This window comes from Micropterus dolomieu, linkage group LG07 (genome assembly GCF_021292245.1).
Source record: "Micropterus dolomieu isolate WLL.071019.BEF.003 ecotype Adirondacks linkage group LG07, ASM2129224v1, whole genome shotgun sequence".
In the NCBI taxonomy this organism is placed as follows: Eukaryota; Metazoa; Chordata; class Actinopteri; order Centrarchiformes; family Centrarchidae; genus Micropterus; species Micropterus dolomieu.
This window is the reverse complement of record NC_060156.1, coordinates 26,556,239-26,575,729: the sequence shown is the minus strand read 5'-3', so window position 1 is coordinate 26,575,729 and position 19,491 is coordinate 26,556,239. Positions and strand designations below refer to the sequence as shown.

Here is a 19,491-nt window from a genome sequence, read left to right as displayed (position 1 = left end):
AACATGGGAGTTGCTGGTCTACCGCTGCCTAGGTCACTAAGTTTGTTTGTGTTGTTGGGTAACTTTTAAAGGGTTAAAAACACCAAAGTGACACTATAACACAAACTAACTAAACGAGGCAGAGGTAGACAGAAGAGGTAAAATGACAGTTTTTGTCAAGGGAGTCCGGTGGAGAGCGCTAAAGTGATTGTTTCTGGTTAGACAAAGGGATCTTACTCTATTTTTAAGGGTCCATCTCTGTAGGGATCCTTTCCATAATGCTGTCAGACCCCTTATAATAACAAACTGAGCCTGTCAGTGGCAAAAACAAGCACTTCAGTGGACATAATTTGACAAGGCACGATGGCTCCCAAGGATTACGTTGCAGCCCTGTCACACCGCTTCCAAATCCAGCGTGCTTGCTCAACACTGGACTAATTTCAAAAAATGTTGTCCCAATTAGTAACATAGACACAAAAACATGGGAAAGTATTAAAGTTACCCTTTACTGAAAAACACATGAAAAATGAAGGTTGCCATAGAGACACAGATCTGATGTACAGATATGAGTAAAAGAAATGCTGTAAACTTCAGAAAATGAAGTAACACTAATGATTTATCAGATCTTGGGGCCAATGGGTCAGAATTAGTTGCACATGTGAAAACCACATGCAGTATATCATTTTTGTATCTTAAACCTGTGCTATGGCTTATGCATCTGCTTCCCTCATGTGAGATGCATGTGTACTTGCATATGAAGGTGGGCCGCCACTTATTTGACTTTACTGGTTTGTCTGAATGTAATATAGGTCTTTAATAAAGAACCATCCGGATGGAAGTAAAATATATGGTTCATCTGGCAGTCCTGGGAATGATTTGCACTCTGGCTCATTCAGAGTGAAGTGAACAGTCTGTGTAGTGGGCAGAGGACCACAGTGATTTTGCACACAGCAAATGTAATTACAGAGTTAATCTTAGAGACCTCTGTGGACTTCAGAATAGGACGCATGTAGCAAACAGTGCTCTGTGTAATGCTGACAGCACAATAAGTTACCTCACAGAGACAGATTGAACATATCCAAGCCCTATTTTGACAAGTTCAACCCGCCATAGCAGGAGCACGATCGCTATCTTCTTTTTGACTTTAATGCAAATATGCTGAAAACACATGAACACTCACTCTCTGTCCTGCGGCTGTTATCATCTGATGACAACCGAGTAACATCCAATGTTATCTAAATACAACCCAGTAGCTGAGTGTGTGTTGATGGTGTAAATAACGAGCTAAGCATCCTCTTCTTCCTGGTTGTGGTTTTGAGGCAAAATAGAGTATGAGGTCAATTGGAGGTTGTTTTTTTTTTTTTACATGAAGTGGATTTAGGTTGAGGACTGGAATTAGATGGGGCTGGTTCACAGTTGAGAGCATTCTGGAAGACTTTTAATTGTTTTAGGACTATTTAAAGCATCACTTTACCAAAGGCTGGGCAGGAATGTCTATTCTTTCCAGATATTTTAAATCCAGTGTTACTGACAAATGTCACATGCAGCAAAACCAAGAGAATATTAAAGATATGATTTCTAGTAATGAATGTGTTATAGAAATATAAGATTGGTTATTGCATACTTTGTGCAGGTAGATATAAATGTAATCCATTTTGTATAAACCACCAGCTATACAGCAGCTATACATGCTGTGTCAGTGGCACATGCTGTATAGTGTCTTGCTTTTGCAGTGAGAGTGGATTTGGCTCAGACCTAGTGGTTTTCTTTACTTAGGCCTTAATTACAAGCCAAACTGGGAAACATTCTCAGAGGAAATGGAAATAGTCTGATTTGGGCTAAATGAGCCATCATAACAGAGTAAAGACAGTCATTGCAATTATAGTATTTTGGCAATAAACATGTAAAGACAACATTCTCTTATGCTTTTTCTCACTATAAACAGTAAATGCATGGTCAGCCTCTAAGTTCAGGTATACACCAGCACTGTATTTCCATCTAAATCATGTGTTTATGTGAAATTTCTACACCAGAATAAGGAGCAGCCTTCTGGAGGTAGATGGGAAACAACGGTCCACTTGGGGAAAACCGTGGTGGATGGGGATGAGGTCTGGGGGCGTTTCTCTATTGGCTTTGCAGGATGAACTTGACACTGAGTCTGATTATGGTCATTTCTTTCCCGGTAATCCGGCCAGCAGGGGGGCAAAATGTTTTACTTTTCTTACATATTTTCAAATGTAGGCTGCTTTTAGTTTGCTAATATGTTGTGCTTTAGTGAAACCTAAAACTATCCTTGCGCGGGGACAGAAACTTTATAGGTCTAAACAGGCATCTTTGTTGAAATGGGTGCTGCAGACTGAACTGGCAAACGACAGCCCCGGGGCAGGTCCTGCCATTGCGTCGCCAAGAGTCCGGAGGCTGAGGTTTGTGTGGACATTTCTGGGAAAGCCTCCAGCACTCAGTTTTGCCAAGGAGAACCTGGGCAGAAGCACAGGCGCGTTTTCCTGTACAGACTCAGCGCAGGTTTCCAGCGAGGTTCAGACTGTGCGAATTTCTTGCATTTTGTCGGAGGTTCCCCCTTCCTGCGCCCAGAAGATCAACCCAGCGTTTAGTGGAGATAAACAATGCCCGAGGATTATTTGGATAAATTAAGTTATTAGGATGTAAACGTAAGCGTGAGTGTATTTTGGAGTCCAAAACTTTTCGCCGAAAGACTTTATTCGTTTTCTTTGGGGGCTGAGGAATTGTTTCAAAGTTGTGGATGTTTGTGTAACAGAGATTATCTAGGCTATACTTCTAAACTCCTTGGATTATACTTGTAAACGGAAGTGATGCTGAGATGAAGTTCTGGATATAACTATTTACGCACAACAAACTCTTCTCTTATTCGCCTTGTCTGTCACTGAGGTGGATTTCCTTAGCAGAAGGCACTTTCTGGAACCGACCGCTGTTTATTATTATGTGCCGATCCTGCTGTATGTACACTGTATATCTTCATCTGGAATTAATTGATTAAACGTCAAATGCGCTAAAGACGCGTCAGGATCACGGCTCCACCACTGGATCGTTAGCTTTCCCTCAGTGAGTGTTTAGCCTACTTTATCTGACATCGCGCCAGAATGCAGAGGGCTTTTGTTCTCAGTTTAGCTTTGATATATCTGCTAACCTGGACAGGCGAAGCAGACAAACAGACTCACCTCAAGCGGGTGCAGTTTCAAAGACGCGCAAGACAGGGACGTGCCCAGCTGGGCGCAACGGACAAGGAGAGTCTAGTCGGACGTTTTCGCCCCGGGTTTGGCTCGGCAATCTCGGTGCACAGCTCCAGGAACGGGGAAGGTGTGCAGGCTGACGAGGTTGTTCCAGTTTCCGCCAGGACAGGGACTGTGCAGGAAAAGAGAGCAGGAGGTGGCGTTCCTGTGCCAAGTAGAGGGGTGGCCGGACAGATTGGCTTACCTCCTCAACCCAACACGCTGCAAGATGAGGGCACTCCAGGAGCGAGAGCCAGGGTCGCCCGGATGCCCAGCAGCGCCGGGTCACCAAATCTGCTGGCCAGTTTCGCGGGGAAGAACCGCGTCCTGGTGATCTCGGCGCCCCATGATTCAGACGGATATTTCCGACTGATGATGTCTCTTCTGAAACCAGATGTGTACTGCGAGCTCGCCGAGCGACATGTCCACCAGGTTGTCATGTTTCATCAGGAGGGAGAGATGGGGGGCAAGGTGAGGAGGATCACCACAGAGGGGAAGGTTATGGAGGAGCCTCTGGACACAGCACTCATCCCCAGACTCATGAGCTTCCTTAAACTGGAGAAAGGTAAGTAATGTGTCTTGGCCCTGAAGTAGGTTCCCTTCTCAAGGGAACCTTAACAGGATGTTTTCTGGTGTATCCAAATCTGATCAGCAATGTGTTGACCTGCAGGTAAGTTTGGGATGGTGTTGCTGAAGAAGACCCTGCAGGTGGAAGAGCGGTACCCCTACCCGGTGAGGCTGGAGGCCATGTATGAGGTGATTGACCAGTCACCCATGAGGAAGCTGGAGAAGCTCAGACAGAAAGGCTTCGTCCAGAAGTGTAGAGAAGCAGGTGTGGAGGGCCAGGTGGAGGAAGGCACACTCACAGGTGAGCGAGGAATGATTGAAAATGATCACAGGAGGGGATGCCTACTTAAAGGCTCAGTTCACACAAATGACAATAAAAACAAACATATTTTATCTCTAGTGGAATCTAGCCATGCCATTTTGGTTTACTTTGACCACATTCTGAGAAGTATATTTGTGAGACTTCTTCTTAGTGGCTATGAATGTGTTTTTATTTGTGGTTCTCACAGCAATAAAAAAAAAGACATCTCTTTGCAAAAATAGTAATGTTACCTCGTTACTCAACACGGAACACTCTGACAACTATTTTTCATAGGGGCTATTTCATAAGAAGAAAATGGTTTCAATGGAAACTATGATTTAAAACTATGGTTGATCCAGAGTTAAGGGGACAATGTTCCTGGAAGGAAACACTGCTGTTGAAATCTCTTGCACAATCTCGAAGAAATCTGCATGGCTACATATCACTAGAGAAGTGAAAAAGTATGTTTTTGTGGAACTTGGGTGAAGTGCTCCTTTTAAACCATGATCCCAGTCTTTACAAAGACTGAAAACAGCATTTTAGCTGTAGACACTAGCCTACACTGATTAAGCATGTCATCTTTCGATAGTTGAAAATGCATTTTGACACAACAATACAAGTTAAACTTTATTGGACTGATGTTATATTGTTGAAGCAATTCACTGTCCCCTGTCCATAAAACCTTTTATCTATTATCTTCCTGTTCATGTGGAGCAGTAGATACACCAGTAGAAAGAAAACCAGGGAAGAAGATCTTCAGAAAGCCCACAACAACAACCACGGCTGCCACCACCACAACGACAACTATGCGACCAACCACGACTACAACTACTACCACCACCATGGCAACTACAACCCGGCCCCCTACTACCACCACCACAACCAGAGCAACAACAACAACAACAACAACCACCAAACCCGCCATAAGAAGAACCACTACAACCACCACGAAACGACCCACCACCACCACAACTACCACTACCCAGAGATCAACCAGATCCCCTACCACAGCCCAATGGCTCCCAGCCCCCAGAACCACTGCTGATCCTTATTACTATAACCGCAGAGAGAGGGAGAGGTACCCGGCTAAAACCACCCCGGCTGGAGATAACCGCACTGACAAGGACAACAGAGATCCGCACAGCCGCAAGCTGGTACCTGCCACACATAAACCCTCCAAGATCAAACCCACTAAGAGGAAGAACGGCGGAGAGAAGGTGATTCAATGAAAGTTAGCTGAATTGTTGCATATAGGTATACCAGTTTCTTTTTGATTGCCTGCATAATATATTTGGTTTGGTAAAAGTTTGGGTTTATTCTGTATGTCTATGAAGATTCTCAGTCATCCAGGTCATAGTTATCCAACGAAGGTTAAAATCAAGGGCAACTGGACTTGGTTGAAGATACTGGATTATTCTGTATATAGACTGCTAAACCTATGGAAAACATCATTACTAAAACAGTTTACTTAAAATAGTTTTGAAAATGTAGATGTAGATTATATGGGTGAACTAAAATAGGCTAAATTATGCTGTTTTTGCATTATGCAGTGCACCCTCCCAGAGGTGTCTTTTTCTTCTTGTGTGTTGAAGAAGTCTTCTGTTCAGCCATGACACTGTATATAGAAAATTTTGTTAAAAAAAGTATTATTTTCTCAGTAATAGAGTTTATATCGCTCTGGGCCCTTTTAAATTAAAGTGCCAAATATGATGGATGTGTGGCTTTGTGCTGGTTATGCTAGCAGCCAGGTTAACTACTGTTGCCTAACTTTTTGTGTGTACAAAGAGAATTGCCAGGAAAGATTTATGAGACACAAAAAACAAAAAAAAACAAACAGCAAAATTGAACATTCTTGTGAACTGGGTTATTTTAATTAGTAAGAAATATGGAAATGTATTTATGTGCAAATGTTATGTGTGTTATTCATCTGTGCAGGTGTTGACTAATGAGTACGAGGACAAGTTTGTAGCCGGCAAACCAACAGTCAGTGATCCAGGGGAGACAGAAACCTTCACTGACATCAGTCCAACCAAGAAGGTGAAGGGCAAGCACGACAAGAAGAAGAAAAAGAATGACAAGGCTGCCAAGAAAGCGGACAGGAGAGGAGTAAAAATCGGGGGAAAGAAAAATGGAAAGAAGCTGTTAAAGTACCCTGAGAAAGAGAACTTCCCAAAGCCCACTAAGAAGCCAACACCCCCACCAAAAGGATCTCTGGCCTCCTTCTTGGACTACTTTGAGAACAGGAGGCGGCTGCTGGTGAGTTCATGACATAACTCACAGTTCATAAGAGGCTCAGTACCTCTCTCGTCTGACCCCAAGTCTGGACAATCTCCTGTTTCTGCAAGGCTTCTGCTTCCACTCTCAATGCATAGCTAAGTTAAATGGCTGCAGGCTGTAGCTTCATATTTCCCATACAGACGTGAGAGTGGTGTCTATCTTTTTCCGCAAGAAAGCAAATAAGCCAAATAATAATTTCCCAACATTTTGAAATATTCCTTTAAATTTGAATGTTCATTGGGTTTTCTACATTAGTAATGGCTGGAACTGTAATATAAGTTACTATGTTTACCTAGATAAGTCTCTTCTTTGCACATTAAGAGACAGAGAGCCAAACATGCCAGCTAGATAATAAGAGATCCAACAGAAATGTCTGGCAAAACCATTAAATATCAGAATCATAAATACCTGACAAAACTGCTTTGTACTGACTTCCACTTTTAACTGGCTTTAGAGTTTTCAGCCAAAATGAGCTGTGAAGCTGGACGTAGCACCATACTGTATCACTGAACAGCTGGAAATTTGGAGCAGGAGCAGGTGATCTATGGGATATTGCAACACCAATAAGAGTGTGTTTGTTTTCCAAAACAAAGTACAGGAAAGTTATAAGCCAGAAGATCTCAACATCTGGATAAGGAATACAAGTTCAGTGTAGTTGATCCGTCAAGAAAACTCTGAGCTTTGGGGCAGAAAATCATTCACTTGTTTCTCCTTTTATTTTCTATAATATCTCAGGTTTGTATTATGAATAGGGATACAGTATGTGGAGCAGCCATCTGACAGGCTGCACAGCTGTGAGCTGACAGACTGTGTGTCTCTGTTTTGCAGCCAGTATAGATTCTTATCACAGCAGTGCTGTGGGCAGGCTGGGAAAATATGCTTCATCCTCCGCCTACACGTTAATGTAAACACCACCTCTGCAGCACACTGTGTGTGTGTGTGTGTGTGTGTGTCTTATTGCGTATAGATGACACTCTAACCTTCCTCCCTCCCTTCCTTCCACCCTCCAGCTGATTACATCCCCCAGTGAGGAGAACAGTATGTATGTTCAGCAGAGGGACGAGTACCTTGAGTCTGTGTGTGAAATGGCCATCAGGAAAGTTTCCATCATCACCATCTTTGGCTCCCTGACCAACTCCACCATGAAAATTGACCATTACCAGCTGGGTATGTATCTCCCACACGCATTGCCACTGTAGCACACCATTTCACTTCTCTCATCACGGTATGGGAAGGTTCAAATAGCATTTGTTTGTAACTCAAATAGGTTGGGCAATAGACGATTGCCAGTTATCTCAGGCATCAGCGCTAACCTATACAGCTCTTCCATCTGGATGGACAAATGGATTCTTTGCTGTGGTCCTTGCAGTTGCTGAGTCATTTACCAACTCTGAATAACTGTTTATGAGAATCTGAAGTCTCAATGGGGGTTTTCCATGTTTTAAACTCACAGTGAAATTGAGCTGTTGTTTGATTTTGTGAGCACTCAGTCAACTGAAACTCTCAAGAAGTACCCTCATGAAATGGCAACAGGTTTTTGCGTTGATGAGGAACAACAATCTCTGCTCCAAGTATAACGTTCAGAATGTACACTGACTCTGCCAAAGCCACAGTCTTGTGTACGTCCGTGCAGGTGGTAGTAGAAAGACTTCTGATCGCTTTGATATTGTCTTATGTGTTCTGATGTGTGCATGTAATCCTGTGGTACTCATTTCCAGAATTTGAGATATGAGCTGCACATTTTGCATCTTTTTTTTTTTTATTGGATTTCCAGATAGTATTCAGGACTTCCTACATTTAGTAAAGACATGCAGTTTTCTATTATCTCCAACTAAAGTACCCATGTTGTACTAACTTGTAATCTTACCACATTCTTGTCTACTGTGCTCTCCTCAGCTCCCTTCTAAAAGCTAAAATAAACTTAGTTAGGTATCTGTACACTGTAAAATATCCAGTATAATTTAAGTAATTCAATGGAAGTGATCTGCTGTATTTCAAAATATTATAGTGTATTTCTTAAAATTAACCAAAATATGTTTAACTCTATTCTTGCCACCCTTGTATTTGTTATTTAAAAAAATATAATTTTACTCAGTAGTAGTCAGTGAGTTGTGAACACTGACATGTTTTCAGTCACATTTTCCCCGTATGACATGCTATAATTGCTAGTGAAGCTACATGGGAAATTTTAATCAGTGATTGTTCTCCACACTAAGAGGGAGGCCAAGAGAGGAGTTACGTCTACTGTCCTGTCCTTGTTCTACCTTCCTTGCATAATGTCAAACCAGACACTTTCAACAACAATCTCCGCTCTGAGTATAACATTCAGGATGTACACTGACTCCGCCAAAGCCACAGTATTGTGTACATCTCTGTGCAGGTGATACTAGACAGACTTCTGATTCCTGTGATCTTGGCTTCTGTGCTCTGATGTTAATGTGCATGTAATCTCATGGTGTTAACTCTCTCAATAAGAGTACTTTTGTGTTACACTTTAATTGTATTTATAGTGATAAGATGTGCGTGTGTTGGTCTTCCTGTGAGAAGTGAGATGAGTTCATCGGTTATTAAAGTACAGGGGTTTGTATCAGGGCTGGAGGGGAAACCACATCCAGAATACATACCATTCTTGTGTATCAACCTGAACAAGGGGGTAAGTCTGCCTCCCCTGGAGCTGATGTGTAAGCTGGAGTGAGTTAATTCATCACACCCATGCGAACAATGCAATTATGACAGCTTTAGAAAATCTCCCTTTTATTAAACTGCTCACTACTTGTTCAAAGAGAACAAAACCACTGCTGTTTTTATGAGATGTGTTGTGTCATTTGAGCTCAGCAACGCCTCATATGTTGAGACATTTTATAGCTGTCTTTAACCTGGGACTTTGGTTACTGCGTGTTTACGTCAGGACATACAAACCCACTCTGTAAAACGTTATGAGTCTGTCACTCCACATGACAACGGGGTTTTATAAAGATGGAATGCTGGAAAAAGTGCAGAGGTGACGTCACCCACCCCCACTTGTGGTAGGACACGGTTATACTTTTGTTCCACTGACTAGCCAGAGTTTCAGTGTGTGTGTGTGTGTGTGTGTGTGTGTGTGTCAGTGTGTGTGAGGCATGTACTGTATACAAACAAGTGGTTCTTTCAGTGATACCCCTCCCTCAGTTTAGGGTGACATCATGGTGTTTGATTTTTAAGTTATGAAACATAAAACGTGTGCTGCTGTTTGTTGTATATTTCTGTAAAGTCAGTGTGTGTTTCTGCTGTCTCCAGCATGTGATGGGGTTTTCCTGATTTGATTGCTCACACACATTACACAGCACAGAGTGGGTGAAACAACCACCAAACCGAATTTAGGTCCCGGCTGGTTGTGATGGTAAAGGTTAGGGTAAGGGGCTAGGGAATGCATTATTTGTCATGGACTGGCTGGGTGTCGAGGCAGGAAATTCAGAGTTTAGGACCCAGATGCAGACTCTAGAGAGCAGTTCAAAATATTTATTAAAGCACTTACTAATATCCCAAGCTTAACGGCAATCGTGGCAGACAGTACACGAAAACACAGGTGGAAACATAAATCGAGAGTTCAAAAATCGAACAGATAAGAATTAGGGGTGGGAATCACCAGATGCCCCACAATACGATATTATCGCGATACCTATTTCACATTACAATATTATTGCGATTTTAAACATATTGCAATTTATTGCAATTTTTTAATCTTTTTCCCAACTTCAAATTGTGTCCCCAAAGGAAAACTCTTTTCCAAGTGGATTGAAAAAACAATTGATTTTATTATTATAGTACCAAAAAGTAAACTTCTCGTGTACAATTTATATATAAAATATGCTTGACGTCCGTGTTACGATACGATATTGCCACGGAAAATATCGTGATACTATGCTGTATCGATTTTTTACCACAACCCTAATAAGAATCCACAGACGTTGATGCTCGACAAACAATGAAGATGCAACAAAGACTGACTAGAACAGACAATATATACAGATACACACATGAGCAGGGAGGGTGCATGGACAGGTGAGACACATCAGGTAATCAGGTAACGGGAAGACACAGACAGGAAACAAAGCTGGACACGGACACCAGACACAGACAACTTCAAAATAGACCAAGTAAATAAAGCACACAAAAACACATAAGGAGTAATTTAACAAAATTATTTAATGACCAAACAAAACACAACCACAGACAGGGGATGAGAATACAGAGACAGGGAGTGATAACCACAAGAGGAAGGGCATAAACAAGAATAGAGCAGGAAAATGTAACAAACCAAAACCACAGCATTATGTCAACGAGTACACCCATGATGAAGTGTAATCTGCTTGAATATGCTGCACTGTTCAGAAAATTAGATTCCTGATGAAATGTGGCTGTATTGCAGAATAATGTATAAAACGTGTGTTGTGCATACATGCATCGAGGGAGCGGTGATTGAAGGCCTTTGCTTTGGCCAGCTACAGTAAACATCTAAGGCATCAGACCATGCCAGATTTCAGTGAGTAAAGCTTCTCTTTGTCCCTGATTCACTCTGGATGTTTTTATTCTGCTTTTCACAGCAGAGCGTACTTCAGTGTTCTGTCAGACACATTTTTCAAAGCAACTATGTTTTGAGCGTAGCAATTGAAAACACGTTTTACTCCTCAGGTTTCAGAGCTGCACACTCACATTATGTTTGTGTTATTGTGGCTTATTTGATGGGAACTGTTCATGGGAAATCACAATCGTGCATCATTTTACATGAAGAAGTCTAACAGTTATGTATTTCTTTGTCAGATGGGATAGTTTCGTGAACAAAAAGTTTGTATATTTACATTTTTCACTTGCATTTCTTTGGGGCATAACATCAGAGAAAAAGCTGAGATGTCAGAAATTATTATCTTACGTTTAGATTTCACTGGTTTTACTGAATATTTGTAACCGATGGTGTCTAGCGTTGCGTGCGTTGTGTTATGAAATAGAGAATATCTTTGGAGGTGATCTCTTTTTATTCTGAAAACAGTGGTAAAAATCAAACTCCTATGTTTATGATGTAACTGCAACTGCAGCTCCTACACAGTGGGAGACCGCGTTTATAGGGAGGGGTCCCATGAAAAGGAAAGTACGGGTACAGCAGATAAGTCTCAGACGTTCCTCATATTGACACTGGAGGCCTAACATGTCAGGTTATGACTAATTACACAGACTATTGTGTAACTATAATACTACATATTTGAATCTGTTACTCACCTTGCAAATGTATATTTGACTTGCTGCTGCACAAGCCTTTTCTCTACAAGAAACATTTAATTACCTTCACAGTCAAATAGTGTGATTTAACAAATATAAACTGTCCCGCTGTCTCATTTTGTCTCCAGAAAATGACAAGCCTATGAAGGGTCTTCGTCAGGAGGACTTAGTGAACCAGGATCTGATCACAGAGCTGAGGAAAGAGTTTAGCATGACACATGATGACTTCTACATGGTCCTCACTGACGGCGACATGAAAGTCAAGGTAAGAACTCGCTCTCTATAGCTGTGTCCCTAAGTTATGGGCTGGGTCCTCTAAAGTCCTTCTAGACAGAATATGTTGAGATCTGTCAGATGTCCTTTGCCTGAATTTGGAGGACAAAACTGGTTTCGTCCCTCAATCCATAGCACAGCAGACAATTGTTCATGGAAGCATTCAGGCTACCTAGGGCAATTCAAGAAATATTATGTGACCATCTAATTTTTAGCCACGCATGGCTCTATTGATGTCATTATTGGGTTTTGGTCATCCCTTAACTTTTTAAATATACTTTATTAAACATTAATTAAAATAAAAGTTAAAACAAAGAAAAATAAATATGTGTTCTGAATAAAGTGAAGCCCACATTGATTTACATGAATGCATCACTAAAGACAGAAAAAGACACAATATATGTGTACTTATACATACATAGTCATATACAAATCTGTGTGAGCGTGCATATATACAATTGCATCCATTAACTTGTCATCTCATTCCATTATCAGGTAACTAATGACATTCCCATCAGCCTCAGCTGCACATTATGCTTAGAGCTAATTTGGACATTTTAGCATGCTAACAACAAAAACAAAGATGGTGAACATGGTCAACGTTATCTGCTGAACATCAATATGTTACTATTGTCATTTTGAGCATCTTAGCACACTGACATTAAGTAATTTTCTATTTTCTTTCTATTTTCGCTCTAAGGTTAAAATACTTGCTCTTATTCTGTTTAATTCATGGCGCTGCTGTTGGTTATAGGTCTCAGAACTCTGTTTACAGGTTCACCATCCATCTGCCCAACACTTTCATCTTCTCGGTACCTTTGAAGGTGGACTGATCCGTCTCCACTAAAACACTGTTTTAATTCACACAACATGACATTTGCCTCCTGCGTGTGCGTGTGTGTGCGCGTGTGTGTGTGTGTGTGTGTGTGTGTGTGTGTGTGTGTGTGTGTGCGCATGCCAAGCTGTTTTTGGACAGATTCATCAAAGAGGCCAGTGTTCGCCTCTCTGATGACAGAGTCAGAGACAGGGAAGTCTGTGAATGTACAAGGATGTGGGTGTGGGTATGAGGCCAAAAGTGGCAAAGAGAGCAGAGTAGAGGGAGGTGTGAAAGAGTTAGAACGAGCTGTGCAGCACATTCAGCACATCCTAAGGCGTGAGAGTGTGCATGTGGCTGTTACATGTTCTTGCGTGTGTTACATATTCATGCTGAGATAGTCTAGCATTTCGCAAATTACATGGGATACTGTTGTTTAACCGAAATGCATTGTGCTCCTTCCCAGAAGTTATTGTGAAGAATGCCTGTGATGTGGCAAAGGCCACACCACATCTACTAACATGTTCAAAAACTTCACTTCATCACTTCATTGGAAACACTTTCTCCATCGTTTCAAGCAATGGAATTCTGTCCTCTGTGTCGCTTCCAGATTTTTTTCACAGGCATATTGATTTGTTAATCTTGTGGCTTTTCGAATCTACCTTGCCTATGTTATTTTGTCAGCAAGCCTATGAGGTTCCCATCGCCATGAAGGCCGTATTTGACTACATCGACACCTTCTCCTCCCGCATCCGAGAGATGGAGCAGCAGAAGAGAGACGGGGTTGTCTGTAAGAAAGAGGACAAGCCCAGATCATTGGAGAATTTCCTTTCCAGGTAAAGTTTTTTTCGAAAACTATGTGGAGACCACAAACATTACACCCACGGGTGTGAATATATCCAAACCATTTTTGAACCTGGTTGCAGGGATTTGCTCCCATCCAGCCACAAGAGCATTAGTGAGGATGAACACTGTTGTTGGGTGAGAAGATCTGGCTTGCAGCTCTTAATTCTTCCTTAAGATGTTGGATGGGGTTGAGCTCAGGGTCCTCCCACAACAAACTCAGAAAACCATGTCTGTATGCAGTTGGCTTTGTCCATGGGAGTATTGTTATGTTTGATGATTAACTGTTAACTGTTACCACAAAGTTGGTAGCACACTATTCTCAAAAACAATGTTTACGTAGAAAGCATTTTTCACTTAATTGAAACTTGCCCAAACCCTAATAAAATGCCCCTAAAGTACCCAAAAGTATTTCCATGTAGTATTTCTTTTAATGTGCATAAAAATAACCACCAACCACATGAAAGGGATTTCCAAATGTGAATATATCTGCTTCATTGGAATTTGCTTTAATAAAGCTGTTGGACTAAAAAAACAGAATCACCTTGAATTGTGAGGAGCTGGTAATCAGAGTTATTGGATGGTACCACCAGGCTGTTTCTGCTTCCTTGAAGTAAGCTCAATAATCTGGACCACATTTTGTAGGATTTACAAGCAGCATTTGGCAGCCTGTTTGTGTTCCACGGATATTTAAAGTAGCATAAATCCCTCCCGTTCCTCCAGAATGAATCATTACAATCACATATTTTCCTGAGATGTCTAAACCAGACAGGTCTGTCTTTTGTTACCATGGGAACCTGAATTCCAGCTCCAGATCACAGTGCTGAGATCTGGCAGGTTTTTGACCATAATTCAGGGTTGTCAACCTCTGACAGTAATAGTATGGGAATATGTTAGTGTACAAGCACAAACTCCTTGTCTTAGCACGGAGCTTTCACTGCTGCACCAAAGTGCCACTTAAGTCCAGGCTAAAATGTTCTGTGATTGTAGGTTCCGTTGGAGACGTCGCCTGTTCATCATCTCTGCCCCCAACGACGAGGAGTGGGCCTATCAGCAGCAGCTCTACGCCCTGACCAGCCAGGCCTGCAACCTTGGTGAGTCACTCTAAAACTAACTCTAACTAACTAATTCACTTTTCTGAAGTCAGGAAGGGAACTTTAAAGGGTCAGTTCACGAAAATAAAAAACAACTCAGACTTTTTTGCCCTTACTTTTCGTGGAATTTAGCCATGCAGAGAATATTATTTGCAGAGATTTTAAGATCACTAGTAATACTGCTGCTACCCTGATGCAATAGTGGTGCCTTAAATCTGCAATAATTGATTTCTTGGCCACTTGGTGGCAGTGGAAACAAGCTGTGAACCATGAACTCTAACACCTGTTGTTTGCATTCGGCTGTGCAGTTTTATTCCATGTCATTCCCTCATTCCCTGTCATCTCTCTACTTTCAATACAATACTTTCTAATTTCATTAAATATAGGCACAAAAATGCTCAAAATATATTTTTTAAATCACCTGAATTAAATATGTTGAATTTGTTAGAAAACAGTTTCTGATTTACACAACAACATGAATACTGTGTGTGTTTGTGCACAGAGGATGTGCAGAGGGATTCCAGATGACAGAACTGTTCTGTCTGGGACTAACAAGCTCTTTTCCTTCCCTGACGACAGCCTTTTCAGTCTGCCAGTTAGTCAACTTTTCCACAGTTGCTTAAATGTTATTACTGTTATCTCAAAAAGAGACATTTATCTAAACTTTGCAAATTTCAACAGCCTGACGTGTCTGACAGATTTATCTAAGATAAACATTAAATAGCCCATGTTGAACACTTCTCAGTAAAATACTGCAAATAAATACTGTCATGTGGAGTTTCTCCCTTACTTGAACCTCATGTTCCAGCCTTGTTTATGAAATTAAAGAGTTCTGACATTTCTCGCTGGCTCTTCCTTCTTTCCCTAGCACTCTCTCACAGAGCAGGAACATAGACATATTCATCACATTTATGACTTTGACTCTTGATTTTTCTGAAGACAGTTCATGAAGTAAGAAAGAAATGACCACACATTCAGCTACATTTTAATGTTTGAGCCCAAGGCCATGTTTTCTTTATATTTTGAGCGTTTGTGGAATTTCAATTTACGCTGCACTCTCAAGTCACTCTGTCATAAGAATAAGTCAGCTAAATGTGTGTATTAGTGCCACAGGCATACTTTGCAATAAGTTTATAAGTTGTAACTAACAGGTTTATTAATGCCTAATAAATCATTCATCACCAGTGCTTTAATGGTAATAATCCTGGTAATTAGTAATAATCCTCTAATTAGTACAAGTTATGGGTTTGACTGGTGTTTGCACGTCTCCTGCGTTACCTTTTAGCTCAGGCTTTATGTTATTTGATCTTTAAAAGGATATGCAGAGCAACAACGTATTTCTCAAGACCATTATTAATGATGCATCTACATTTAGCTGACGCTTTTATCCAAAGCATTTTACTTATTTGCTATACACGCCTCTGGAGCAACTAGGGGTTTAGTGTCTTGCTCTGAGACACAATGGTTGTGGAACAGTGGGAATCGAACCTGTGTTTCTCACACCAAAGGCATGTGCGTTATCCACTGCTCCTTTGCCACCCACTTCTTGTGTCTTTATAACAAATCTGCAGTTACTACACTACACTACACTACAAGTGTCTTTAAAGAGTACCCATACCAGGCAGATAAGCTCATCGCTGATGATTATGACTGGGTGTCGTCAAAGGTTTACTTTGTTGCACCTATAACCATACCCAAAAGTGGTGGTTCCTGAATTACACCTGTATGTAGTTACCACTGGATGTCAGCAGGATGTGACAGGAAGTTATTCTTTTAATAATTTCTAAAGGTGTCTTTCCCTTAAAATAATTCATGACATTTGGATAAATTTTGCTGATTATGCTCAGTAGCTAAACGTGTTTTTATAACCTGAAAACCAAGAGAGTGTTCTTATTGATGGTTTCTTATTGATCTATAAAGCTTTTACAAATTATGTATTAACCATAAAAGGTCAATAGTTATTGATTATGCGGTATGTATATGCCACACCAAACTTGCCACAACCCATTTGTGACACCAGTACTGTATGTATGTCTGAACACTGTCCATATGAGTGGATCAGGTGACTGAAGCAAACAGCTTGTCTTGCTTATCAGCAGGCCCAGATCGGGGTCTGCAAGGACTTTTTCCCGTCATGTGTTACTCTTGGTTGTGGGTTGACACCCAGGGCTGTTCAGGGCTGTCCTCCCTCCCTGCCCTAGACAAAGGGCTGTCCTGCTGACTGGGCTGAGGGCCTCAGAGGTTTGATCCTGGTATTCAGCACTTGGCTCTCAGCAAGTAAAGCCCACGCTTTAATGTGGGCTTTCTCGCTTCAGAGGAAACAGCTTTTTGGCAGGACTCTCCGGACCATCGCGTTCTCCTCCCTTTACCTAGAAACCAGTGCTTAGGACTGTTCCAATAATAAACAACCACAGTAAAATCGGCTTGGATAAGAAGGCCCAATAGATTAAAAAACAGTTGGTCAGCTTATTACAGACACAGTGTTCTTGTTTGAAGTCTGACTCTTTCTGTAAGATATTTGCCTCTCTCTGATGTGTGTTGTCAATGTGGTTGTCTTTGCCATGGTGACATAGGTCTGAGGCACATCGCCATTCTGAAGTTGGTCGGTACGGAGCTGGTGGATATGGGCGGAGTGTTGGAACTCTATCCCATCAATGGTAAGAACTTTCTCTCTCTAAAATAATAAATGGTGCCAGGCATGTCTTTAGCAAACGCGCACACAGTACACATAGTATTCCATTCCACAATCTGACATTTGATTCACTTGTTTCACGTCAAAACAGTTGTCTTTCCTCAGTCAAAAACTTGCCCCTGACCTACACTCCTTATCCACAAATCCCCTGCACATGCCAGTGTTTCTGTATCCCACTTTTAATCATATGGTAAAGAATATGGTAGACTTAAAGGACCACTTACTACTCCTCCATGTCCCCAGAGGAACCTCAATGATGTGTTATTGATATTAAACTCTCTCTCCATTCAACTTTGCATACAGAGTTGCCACTGCTGCAAAGGAGGAGACTAAAATCAAAATGTGAATTATTTTTTTTCATTTCGTATGACCTTGCAGATGTTGCTCAAGAGAACTCCAAAATAAACAAGGCGTTAACTTAAGGGGGGGGGGGGGGGGGGGGGGGGGGGGGGGGGGGGGGGGGGGGGCAGAGTTCAGGCCTATACAAGACTGCAGAAACTAGAGCTGAAACATTTTTGAGGTTTCTGATTTTGGCATTTGAGCTCAGCATGTGGAGATACGGTAAATGTCAAACAAGTCTGCAAAGGAAAACAGGGCTGTAAGAATAAAATACATCTATTAAATATGTCATTCCTACCCTGAATCTCTGCTTTGTCCAGGGAGTGCTACTGTGGAGCGTGAAGGGCTGTCAGCCACCCTGGTGAAGGACATGAGGAACTACTTTCAGATCAGCCCAGAATACTTCTCCATGCTGCTAGTAGGGAAGGACGGCAATGTAAAGTCCTGGTATCCTTCACCCATGTGGTCCATGGCTATTATCTATGACCTGGTAGACTCTATGCAGCTTCGCAGACAAGAAATGGCCATCCAGCAGTCACTGGGCATGCGCTGTCCTGAGGACGAGTATGGTGGTTATGGCTACCATCAGCATGGATACGAACATGGCTACCAGGACGGCTATCACCAGGGCTATTCTTACTAACTCCGCCCTCTGCCTTGCAGCTGGTGCTTGGCAGTATCAGCCCTCTTCCATTCACCCATAACCTTTTTTAATCTCTCCTACAATCCTCCACCAGGCAGTTAGCTCAAACGGAGTGAGGTCCTTGAATGTTTTGTAGCACTTAGTGAAAGCCTCAAAACGGTTGCTTTCACCTATCCAGTTCTTTGATATATATATAGCATAGTATGCTGCAAGTAATGGTAATTTGCAAGGGGCTTTAATCAGAGCTGGTTAGTCAATAAATGTGTAGATTAGCCTGGATGTTCAGGGATCTCTTATGTACTTAGTTTTTGTTTAATGGATTTGTCTTTTCTGACTTCAAACAAAGAGTGTTTTGCACGTTATTAGGTGTCTCCTTCACTTGCATTCCAGATCAAATTTACATATCTGTGTTATGAGAACAAACCTTTATTTTGTAGATAATGGGCTAAAAGAAGACATTTGTATTTATTGGACATCTGTTGCATTTGAGGTGCATTTATTGATTATTTTATGAAAATAAACTGTCTGATTATTTCTCTTTTGTAAAGTTTCTGTTGCTATACAATGTTCTTATTTATACTCTATTGTACAATATGATAAATAAACAGTTGTTTATTACCAGTAATGGTCTTTGAATTGCTGACTGCACAGCTTATTGATGCTCACCTGCTATGTTTCAGTCTAAACTTATGCATTGCAAGCCTTTTATGCTACATCTCCTCCTAGTGGCCTAATAAGACGATGAAGGGAAATACTTTGGGGATTATTGGCCATGTAATAATGAAGGCAACCCTATCTTATATTAAGAAACATGTTCTGTACTACAGTAGTAATGAAAAGTTAAAAAGATAGCTTTTAACCACCTCCTCATGGTCCCTTTAGTATGTCCATTATTAAAAACATGTTGTGCAGCCAAGAATTGCGGAAATCCTAGAATTTCCTCCAGGGTTTCCAAAAAATAAAAAGCTTTAGCTTAAATGTGTATAAAATTATACACAAGAATGTTTTATTTGGTGTAATGATGTAGCTGATTTGAGGTGATAAGATTTTATTTTGTTTGTTAATATTTCATTAAACATTACCATATTGATTTAATGGAGATACGGAACATTGAGATATAGAGGAGAAATTTCATGGAAACAAAAATCAAAGTTGTAATACAAGTCGA

General features: G+C 41.2%; 1 protein-coding gene across 1 annotated transcript; it reads left to right on the top strand.

Moving 5' to 3' along the window:
• The first annotated feature begins 2,179 nt into the window (after positions 1 to 2,179).
• ccdc80 (coiled-coil domain containing 80) lies at positions 2,180 to 18,948 on the top strand. Its single transcript, XM_046053379.1, has 10 exons — positions 2,180 to 3,792; positions 3,898 to 4,095; positions 4,813 to 5,312; positions 6,031 to 6,351; positions 7,383 to 7,539; positions 11,754 to 11,890; positions 13,397 to 13,548; positions 14,546 to 14,649; positions 17,223 to 17,306; positions 18,001 to 18,948. The coding sequence occupies exons 1-10, from the start codon at positions 3,099 to 3,101 to the stop codon at positions 18,321 to 18,323; spliced, it is 2,670 nt and encodes an 889-aa protein (XP_045909335.1). The 5' UTR covers positions 2,180 to 3,098; the 3' UTR covers positions 18,324 to 18,948.
• Positions 18,949 to 19,491: the final 543 nt, after the last annotated feature.